This window comes from Anas acuta, chromosome 20 (assembly GCF_963932015.1).
Source record: "Anas acuta chromosome 20, bAnaAcu1.1, whole genome shotgun sequence".
NCBI classification, from domain to species: Eukaryota; Metazoa; Chordata; class Aves; order Anseriformes; family Anatidae; genus Anas; species Anas acuta.
This window is the reverse complement of record NC_088998.1, coordinates 9430247-9440119: the sequence shown is the minus strand read 5'-3', so window position 1 is coordinate 9440119 and position 9873 is coordinate 9430247. Positions and strand designations below refer to the sequence as shown.

At 62.3% G+C, this 9873-nt stretch overlaps 1 protein-coding gene across 2 annotated transcripts; it reads left to right on the top strand.

The window, feature by feature from the left end:
- Nucleotides 1-821: 821 nt before the first annotated feature.
- PHF19 (PHD finger protein 19) lies at nucleotides 822-9629 on the top strand. Of its 2 annotated transcripts, none has more exons than XM_068656638.1 (15): nucleotides 822-1266; nucleotides 2380-2580; nucleotides 2866-2947; nucleotides 3110-3205; nucleotides 3297-3397; nucleotides 3513-3661; nucleotides 3951-4046; nucleotides 4284-4352; nucleotides 5178-5298; nucleotides 5879-5946; nucleotides 6059-6229; nucleotides 6301-6388; nucleotides 6556-6641; nucleotides 6759-6854; nucleotides 6988-9629. In XM_068656638.1, the coding sequence occupies exons 2-15, from the start codon at nucleotides 2389-2391 to the stop codon at nucleotides 7337-7339; spliced, it is 1767 nt and encodes a 588-aa protein (XP_068512739.1). In that variant the 5' UTR covers nucleotides 822-1266; nucleotides 2380-2388; the 3' UTR covers nucleotides 7340-9629. The 2 variants fall into 2 exon arrangements, with proteins under 2 accessions (XP_068512739.1, XP_068512738.1); XM_068656637.1 differs by lacking the exon at nucleotides 822-1266 and adding an exon at nucleotides 1469-1549.
- The last annotated feature ends 244 nt before the right edge of the window (nucleotides 9630-9873 follow it).

Here is a 9873-nt window from a genome sequence, read left to right as displayed (position 1 = left end):
ACCAGCTCTAAGATGACCGAATTGTGCAGAGACCTTCAGGAGGCATCTTAGCACCGTGTGTGACGCGTAGGGGAGCAGCTTGTGTGCGGGGGGAGCTTTTGGCAGGTGTGCAATGAGCCCCGGCGTGGGGAAGCCGCCCTGCGGCACTGCGCGGAGCTCATTGATTACAGCAATAAAATTCGGATCCACTCCGCTCGCGCTTGGCTCTGACCCTAAATCGGGAATCAGCTTCTCTGCTGTCTGAGCAGGCCTGAAAACATTTCTGTTTTGGCAGCGCTCTCCGGCAAATAGCAAATCCTTCAGCCTCCTTCTTGGCACCGGCCGAAGCATTTTTGCAGTGATGGATTTTCTCTGCTGAGATTCAGAGAAAAGCGACCCCCGGTTCCGGGAATCCCGGCAGCACGGGTCGTTCCCTGGCGCGGGCAGAGCAGCGCGGGGGGCACCCCTGCCCACCCCCTGCCCGGGGGGCTCTGGGGGTGCCCCAGGGCCCCCCAGGCGAGTGGGTGCCAGCAGAGGCGCCCCGGTTAGGGGCAGGGGGAGTGGGGACACGGCGGGGTGGCACCTGCGTGGGGCAGCTGCAGGCTCCCCACGGGCTGTGCGTGCACTGGGGGGGTGCCTGCAGCGGGGGGGGGCACCGTGCCATGCTATAGTGTGCCGTGCCGTGCTGAGCTGTGCCATGGTGTGCGATGCCATAGTGTGCCGTGCTATAGTGTGCTGTGCCATGGTGTGCTGAGCCGTGCCGTGCCATGCTGCACTGAGCCGTGCCATGCTGTGCAATGCCAGTGTGCCGTGCTATAGTGTGCTGAGCCGTGCTGTGCCATGCTGTGCTGAGCCGTGCCATGCTGTGCAATGCTATAGTGTCCTGTGCCGTGCCGTGCCGTGCCGTGCCGACCCTCCCGTGCCGAACCGTGCCAGCCCGTGCCGAGCCGTGCCACGCTGCGCTGTGCCATAGCGCGCCGGGCTACGATGCCCCGTGCCGCGCCGCTCCGTGCCCACCCCCCCCAAGCCGTGCCCGTCCACCCCGCGCCGTGCCGAGCCGTGCCAGGCCGAGCCGAGCCCTGGGAGGCGGCGGCGGTGGAGGCGGCCCCGCGCTAATTGCATAATTGGGACGTCAATGCCCGCGGGAAGCGCGGGAAGATGGCGCCCCGCGCCCTGCCCCCGCCGCACGCCGCCGCTCCCCGTTGCGGCCCCGGCGGCCCCCGGGCGGGCGGGCGCTGACCCGGCCCGGCCCGGCCCGACGGCAGAGGGGCGGCGCGGCACCGAGCGGTAAGGGCACGGCTCGGCACGGCTCCGGGATTAATGGGATGGGGGGGGGGAGAGGAGGAGGAGAGCAGCCCCGGCGGGGAGGGAAAGGGGGACGCGGGCGGTGGGAGCGGGAGGGATGCGGGAGGGATGCGGGGGGAGCGGGAGGGATGCGACGGGACGGGAGCGGGAGGGAGCGGGAGGGACGGGACGGGGCTGGACGGGACGCGACGGCGCCGCAGCTCCTTTGAATGAGCCAATGGCGGCTCCTCGCCGCCGCCCGCCGCTCCCCGCCGCCGCCCGGCAGGTGCCGCCGGGGCTGGGGGAGCCTTACGGGGGGGGGGACCGGACGGGGCGGCCCCGAAAACGGCCCCGCGTTGGGTTGGAGCTGGGGCTGGGGGCGCAGCTCGGGACCCCCCGGTTGGGCGCTGACACGCGGCGGGCGGGCGGGGGCAGCTCCGGTCCCCGGGGGGGTCCCCGCGGCTCGGCCGCTGCCGGCGCTGAACGGGTGGCACCGGGACCGCACCCCCGGGGAAGGGAGGGAGGGAAGGGGGGGGGGGGGAAGAGGCTTGGGGCTGGTTTAGGGGTGGCTCAGAGCGGTGCGAGAGGAGCTGCAGGGAGGCGCAGCTGCCGGGCGCAGCCTCTTTGCCTCTTTTTTTTTTTTTTTTTTTTGCTCCAAATCTTTGCGGGGAGCGAAGCCCGGCCGCTGGGTTTCACTTGCAGGTTGGGGCTCCCGGCTCCCCCCCTCCTCCGGCTTGGGGAGCTTGTAAAACTGCAAGGAGACCGTCAAGTAAAAATTCACGTTAAGTTTAAAGCTGCAGATCCCCCAAAGGCACCCTCTGCAGGACGCGCTGCGCTCACGGAGCAGCTCGGGGCTGAGGGCGGTCGGGGTCCCTTTACCCCTGCTGGACAGTGGCGAGGACCGAGGCTGCTCCGGCTGATTTCACGGAAATCACCCGTGGCTCAGCCCAGCTCATCCCTGTTGGCTCTGTGGGCTCCGAGCACTCCCTGCAGGGGCTGAGCCATCCACAGGCTCGGTGCCCACGGGCAGAGCCCCCCGTGGGGCCGAGCACCTTGCCCAGCCGGTGGGTGCCTCGCATGACGGCGCGGTGACGAGCGGCTGCGTCCCCCCCCCAGGCTCTGCTGATGGAGAACAGCAAGCTCAACCCCATCATCCGCGATGTCTACGCGGCCGCTGGCCGTGTCCAGCAAGCGCCGGCCGCCACCTCCGCGCGGAGGGGGGGCAGCTGCAGGGAGCTCATGGTCAAGCTGACGGAGGGGCAGTACGTGCTGTGCCGCTGGACCGATGGGCTCTACTACCTCGGGAAGATCAAAAGGGTAAAAGGGGGTCCTCAGAAGGGGAAAGCGGGGTGCCCAGAAGGGAAAGTGGGCATCCAAAGAGTAGCTGGTGCAACGGCCATGCCGTGGGGTGGGTCACAGGGGTGCTGGCCTGTGCTGCACTGTGTCTTTGGTCATTTGGGAATTTTGGGTTGACATCCCCTGGGTATCACCCCCAAAACCTGCCTTCCCTCAGCTCTCAGTCAGGGCAGTCAGTGGGGAAAGCAGGAAAGTGCTGGAAATGGGAGTGGGGGCTCACCGATTCTCCCTACTCTGTTCCCGCAGGTGAGCGGCTCCAAGCAGAGCTGCCTCGTGACGTTTGAGGACAACTCCAAGTACTGGGTCCTCTGGAAGGACATCCAGCATGGTGAGTGCCGCCCCCTCCTCCCCTGCTGCCGGCATCCCCTTCCCTGCACCCCCAGCCAGTTTTGGAGCAATGTGGGGTGCAGGAGCCTGAGTGCCACAGGCAGTTGTGCAGGGATGTGGCTGTGCCCTGCATCTCTCTGACCCTGCCATCCTTATTCCACAGCCGGCGTCCCCGGGGAGGAGCCCAAGTGCAACGTCTGCCTGGGGAAGACATCGGGGCCTAGGAACGAAATCCTCATCTGCGGGAAGTGCGGGCTGGGTGAGTGCAGGCACATCCCCCTGCTTCTGCTGCATCCCATGCACCGTGGGTCCGGCCAGCCCGGCGGTGCTGATGCTGAGCCCTCCTGTAGGTTACCACCAGCAGTGCCACGTCCCGGTGGCAAGCGGCGGCGAGGGCCCGCTGGGGACACCGTGGTTCTGTCGCCGCTGTATATTCGCCCTGGCCGTGCGGGTGAGTGGGGCTGCCGGGGGTGCTGGCTGCATGTGCTGCCTGCTCTCGGTGGGGCAATGCAGGATGCAGCCTCCCCGAGTGGCCGTGCTGATCCCCATCCCACTCGGTCCTGCAGAAGGGGGGTGCCCTGAAGAAGGGAGCCATCGCCAAGACGCTGCAAGCCGTCAAGATGGTGCTGTCCTACAACCCCGACCTGCTGGAGTGGGACTCCCCGCACCGGACCAACCAGCAGCAGTGCTACTGCTACTGCGGGGGCCCCGGCGAGTAAGCACCCTGCCTGCCGGGAGGGCTGTCCCACGAAATTTAATGTGCAAAAACATTTGCAACAGCCAGATGGGGTCAGGGTGGGGATTTTTCCTCTGAGGGAGAAGTCCCCAGCTGGGGGACCATTCCCTGAGGCTGCCCACCCTGTGTCTGCGATCAGGAGGCACCGTTTGCCTCCACCCCTCTGGCTGCAGACAATGCCAGACTTCAGCTCCCTGGCTGGGGACGCCGGGGTGGTGGCTGCCACTTGTGCTGCCCTCGCTGTCACCCGTCTCCTCTCCCTCCCCAGGTGGTACCTGAAGATGCTGCAGTGCTACCGCTGCCGGCAGTGGTTCCACGAAGCCTGCACCCAGTGCCTCAGCGACCCCATGATGTTCGGAGACCGGTACGTCCTGGGGTCCCGGGGTCCCATCTGCATCTCCCCCATCCAGCTCCAGCACCAAGGCGGGTGCTGCTGCAGCTCCATGCTGGGGCAGGGGGAGAAGGGGTGGCCCCAGCCCTCAAGTCCTGTTCCTCCTGGTCACAGTCACCCTCAGCACCCAGCACCACCCATCCCTAGGCCCCCTTACGTGTGGGGACGATGCCACCGCTCCTTACGTGCTCCATCCCTGCTGTTTTCCAGGTTCTATGTGTTTTTCTGCTCGGTGTGCAACCAGGGACCTGAATACATCAAGCGCCTGCCCTTGAGATGGTAAGGAACAGCCCCGGCTTCTTTGTGATGCTTTGAGGTCCCTGCTGTGGGGTGGCTGTGGGGCACAGGGCTCACTGGTGCCCGGTGCTGCCAAACCCTCGCCTTGGGGCCAGCCCCAATGCCGGGTTTCAGCAGTGCGAGGTCGTGGAGCATCTCCCACACAGCGTGCTCCAAACCTGCTGTGTTGTCTGGGAGCCAAAGCACACGTTTGCCAGAAGATAATTGCAAAAAGCAATTAGGGGACGCGTCATCAAATTTTGTGATTAAATCCCAAGCTCATATGGTACCTTATGCTGCACCTTGGTGGTCCAGAAGCACTTTATAAAAAGTACTGATGGTGCCAGCAGCCCAGCTTTTCCTTGCGGATGCGTTGGTGGTGTGAACGGGCTGTGGGGATGCTGCAGGGAGCGACGCAGGGGAGCAGGCTGGGTGAGGGATGAGGGAAATCCTCCAGGATATGTTGCTTGGCTTTCATTTTTGGAGACGCAAGTGTAAAGTCCCACAGGGGAGGCGGTTTTGTAAACAGTCTGTCTTCATGTGAGTGAGAGCCATCCTGCTCTTGTACTTAACGGCAGCAAGAGTGCGTGGCTGGAGCTTATTAAAACACCAAAAATCTGGGTGTTTGTCCTGGGAGCAGCACGTCCTTGAGCTCCTGGCCTCAGGGAGCTTGCTTTTTGGGAATGTCCCCGTCCCTGAGGCACAGGGGTGCTGTGCTCTGGGCCATCACGCTTCCCACAACTGTGGTCCCGTAATGTTGGGAGTGGGCTGTGGAGGACATTGCACTGGGAGTGGGCTGCTGACCCCTGGCCTTGGTCGCTCCCGCAGGGTGGATGTCGTCCATCTCGCCCTCTACAACCTGGGTGTGCAGAGCAAGAAGAAGTACTTCGACTTCGAGGAGATCCTGGCCTTCGTCAACCACCACTGGGACCCTCTGCAGCTCGGAAAGGTAAATGCCCATGCTTGGGCCGGGCTGGGGGGCAGCAGCATGAGGGAGAGCTGCTGATGGGGTGGCAAGTCAGGGCTGGCTGTCCCCATGGTCAGGGTAATGGGGCCTTCCCTGTGGTGGCCGGGCTCGTGAGGCTGAGGCATGTTGGCCGGCAGGTGACGGGTGACCAAGGGATGGAAAAGGACATGTCCATGTGTCAGTGGGGCTGTGGTGCTGGTAGTCCTGCCCCAATGAGCGTGGGCATCTCTGCAAAAACCTGTCTCATGGCACGGACCTGAAGGAGCCCGCAGCCCTGCTCATCCCTGCAGCACTCGGCGTGGGGAGCTCATGCTCCAAGCTCACTTAATCGACTTTGCGATGGGATTTTCCTGTTTGTGATGTACCTGACAAGCTTCCCAGTCAGGGCTGGAGCTGGGAGCTGTGATAAAAGCGAGGCGTGTTGGACTCTGTTACGCCGCCGGCGTGGGTTTGCTTCCCTCGCTTTCTGCCGAGGCAGCCGGCGTGCGGGTTCCCCCGTCTGTTCGGTTTTTGCATAACGGCTGCAAAAACGCTGAGCCCGGCCTCTCCTCTGCCCCCACAGCTCACCGGCACCCCCGTGTCCGAGCGAGGCCCCCACCTGCTCAACGCCCTCAACAGCTACAAGAGCAGGTGAGCCCTGGGCATGGCCTGGGGGGGAACAGGGCCCGGGGGGGGGGATGCAGGATGCTCCTGTGCACCCTGTTGCAGTCCCCACCCGGGCTGAGGGCTGTTTTCTCCCCAGGTTTCTCTGCGGGAAAGAAATCAAAAAGAAGAAATGCATCTTTCGCCTGCGAATCCGCGTCCCGCCGAACCCCCCCAGCAAGGTGCTGCCGGAGAAAGCCCCGGGCGCGAGCGAGAGCGGCTCCTGCGAGCTGAAGAAGAAAGGAAAGGGCAAATACGTCCACAAAGAGAGGTGAGCGATGAAAGGCGCCCGGGACCCCCACTGTCACGGTCCCACAGCCTCACCCCCCCCTTGCCTTGCAGCCTGCTGCCACGGCAGCTCCAGCAGCAGAAGCGGCGAGCGGCGCGGCGGAAGCGGGCCAAGTTCCTGCTGGAGGACGCCATCCCCAGCGTGAGTCCTGCGATGCCCAACCCTGGGTGGGGAGAGCCCCCGTCCCTCATCCTGGGGCTGTGTGAAGCCCACCGGGTGCTGTAGGGCTGTGGGAGGGAGTGAGGTGGAGGCTGGGTGCTGAGCCCGGGTCCTGGGCCATATTGAGGGTGCTTGTTTTCACGGTGCAGAGTGACTTCACCTCCGCCTGGAGCACGAACCATCACCTGGCCAGCATCTTCGACTTCACACTGGATGAAATTCAGAGCCTGAAGAGGTGAGTGCCGCCGAGCCAGGCTTGAAGCCCAGGCGTGGAGACCCCAGCTGGGTCCCCTGCAGGAGCCTTCCCCTCTGTGGGGTTGGTGCTGGGGCCGACGCTGCCTCCCCTCCCCAGCGCCAGCTCGGGACAGACCTTCCTTTCGGATGTGGACTCCACGGACGCCGCCAGCACCTCAGGCTCTGCCACCACCAGCCTCTCCTACGAGTCCAGGTGAGGGCTGTGCCCGCTCCACCCCCTTTCCAGTGGGGTTCCACAACTGAGGGAGAGGGGAGTGAGGGGCTGTTATCTTTCCCCTGAAGCACCCTGACACCCTCATCCCCTGCCCTGTGCCCCTCTCTTGCAGCCGGAGGACAGTGGGCAGCCGCAAACGCAAGCTGGCCGTGCCGGCCTACGCCTCAGCGGGGGCGAAGCGTCGAGGCGGGGAAGCGGGCGGGCGCCCGGCCGGGGGCACCCCTGAAGGCAGCGAGGCGGCCTGCGGCCCCGAGAGGCCGGACGATGGCATCGACAGCCACACCTTCGAGAGCATCAGCGAGGACGACTCCTCGCTCTCGCACCTCAAGTCGTCCATCAGCAGCTACTTCGGGGCGGCGGGCCGGCTGGTCTGCGGCGAGAAGTACCAGGTGCTGGCGCGGCGGGTGACGCTGGAGGGCAAGGTCCAGTACCTGGTGGAATGGGAAGGCACGACCCCCTACTGAGCCCCCCCGGCCCCGATTCCTCTCCTGGAGCGAACGTTGGAGGTGTGGGGCATGGTGAAACCCCTGGTGCACTGCAGAGGAGGCGGCACTGGCACCACCATGGCCGGGGTGGGCTCAGAGCCCCCCGTGTTTGGGGTCCCGGCTGCCTGGAGCCATGAGGGGTGCAGGCAGCGTCCAAACCTGCCCCCATGCTGTGGGGTGAAACCTGCAGCCTTATTATTGTATTTCATTGACAATTTTTACTTTATTGGCCGTTTATACGCGAAGAGAGACGCTTTCCTGCTTCAGCCTCTGGCCAAGCCAGAGGCACCGCTGCAGCGGCGGGGGAGCGGTGAGCGGCTCTGGTCTTTCCTGGCACAGGGGTGCTGCCCCGGGGCTGTCTGTCATGCAGGCAGGCTTCTTGGGCCTCCCAGTGCATCCCAGTGTTGCCACATCCATGCCTTAAACAGCAGCTTGGAGGGGGTCTGGGTGCCAAGCACCAGCCACCTCCACTGTCATGCTGAGGAGCCCGACGGCCTGTCTCTGCGCCCCCAGGAAATGGTGGGCGACTCTCGCGGCAGCTGTTGCTTGGGGTTTTCCTTCTCATCGTGAATCCATTCGTTTGAGGAATGCGGTTTGTTCTAATTGAGGGGAAGGTGCCCTGTGTCTGCACATGCAGATGTGTGTGGCGGCCCTCATCCCACGGCTCGCACCCTGCCTGACAATCACGTTTTGGAACTGATCAGCCAAAACACACGCGCTTGCCTTAAACCACAGCGGGCACTGCCCGGACTGGAGCCCGAGGCCTTTATTGCTGCAGGAAACCCTGTCCTGCAGGTGCCAAACCAGCAGCCAAACCAAAAAGGCAGAAGAGAAGAGGAGGGGAGGCAGCACCGGGGCACTCCCCCCACACGCTGTTACTGGTGTGGGGTTGGTTCTTGCAACGTGGGTCTCTACTGACGGAGAATGAGCACCCCCTTCTTGTCTAAAGCAATACTGTCATGTTCAGGAGCAAACTGTTGTCTTTTTTTAAAAAAATCTAATATCAGACATACCTGTTAGATTTTTTCTAAGATATTTTTATGTGTATTTAATGTTGCTCTCCTCTCTCCCCCACCACCACTGTGTCTGCCCCACAGTGTGGGTGAGCCGTGTGGTCCTGCTCTGTCTGCACGCCCTGTCCTTGTAGCATCATTGTTTGTATGTGTGCTTTTGTGATCTGCCAGCCAGAGGATGAATCGAAAAGGTTGTCTTATTGAAGAAGTGTTACCTAAACTACTCGCCACGTGGCCGGGTGGTGCACTGTAAAGTTGCAGGGTGAGGTGAGGCATGGGGCGTGAGCTGTCCTGCTGCTTCACCTCCAGTAAAGGCCAAAATCCACCGGTGTGACCAGCACTGGAGAGCAGGTGACGTTTGCAAACCAGAGGCCAAAGCATAGTCCTGGAAAATAGACGGCTGCTTCAGCTACTGCCACAGCAAGGTGGTGCGGGAGGCTGGTGGTTGGATGGGGAGGTGCCCGCAGGGCTCAGGCCAGGCGTGAGCTGCTTCAGCAGCTGTGCTCTGAGCCTGAATACTCAGCACAGCAAGTAAAAGCCTTTTAATTCCCTTCTGATGAGTTACCTGGCATTCTGCTTGGTGGAGAAGCTGCTGGTGCAGCATGTGGCTGGGACACGAGGCTCTGCCCAGCTCCAGCCACAGGACAGTTTGAGCCAAGCAGGGTAAGGCGAGCTTGGGGAGAGGCTGCTGGCACCATCGAGGTCTGCATCCCAGCTCTCAGGGCTGGGATATGCTTCTGGGGAGCCCCTCGTCTTGAGAGGCATCACTGCTAAGCCCCCCATGCCTGGCAGGGATGGTGCAGCTCAGCTGGGTCCCTCCCCATCCTGCCAGCGTTGGTTGCTGGAGGAGCACTTACAGTATTTCCCTTTCACGAGTGCCTATGAAGCCCTTATTATTGTCCGAATTGCTGCCCTGGGGAGGGGCTGGGCGCTGCCAAGAGCCATCCCAAGGCCAAGCAGGTTTATTCCCATGGGATGTGCCAAGGGGACATTGCACACATGGGAGCACCCATGCTGTGGTGGCCCCAGCTCAGCAGCTCCTCCTCTCCCTCTCCTCTCGCAGAGAACTGAATGTGGAGCCTTTAAAAATATTTTTGTTCCAGAATATATTTTGCATTAGTTGTAATAGATATTATAATGACTCTGTGCACCTTCTAAAGATTTATGATTTCAGGTTGCTGCTTGTAATAACCAACTCTTGTTATATCCAAGTTGTAATTAATATGTCTGATGTACAATTAAAAAGTCTCTTTTTTTAACATCACTGGTTCTTTGTGGTACCAGGATTACTGAGTTAGGGCAGCTGGGGGCTGGGGGTCAGTGCTGCTGCTTTCTTCATGTGCTTTGCTCTTTTTTTGCCAGACAAAGTACCCAGCTGGGATCCTGCCGCTCCTGACTTAGCACTGGGAAGTTTCCAGCTCTCAGAGCTCAGACTGTTTACCCTGTCAACTTCTTTCCTGCACCTGCTACCCCGATAGCTGATGGGGCCATGCAAATCCG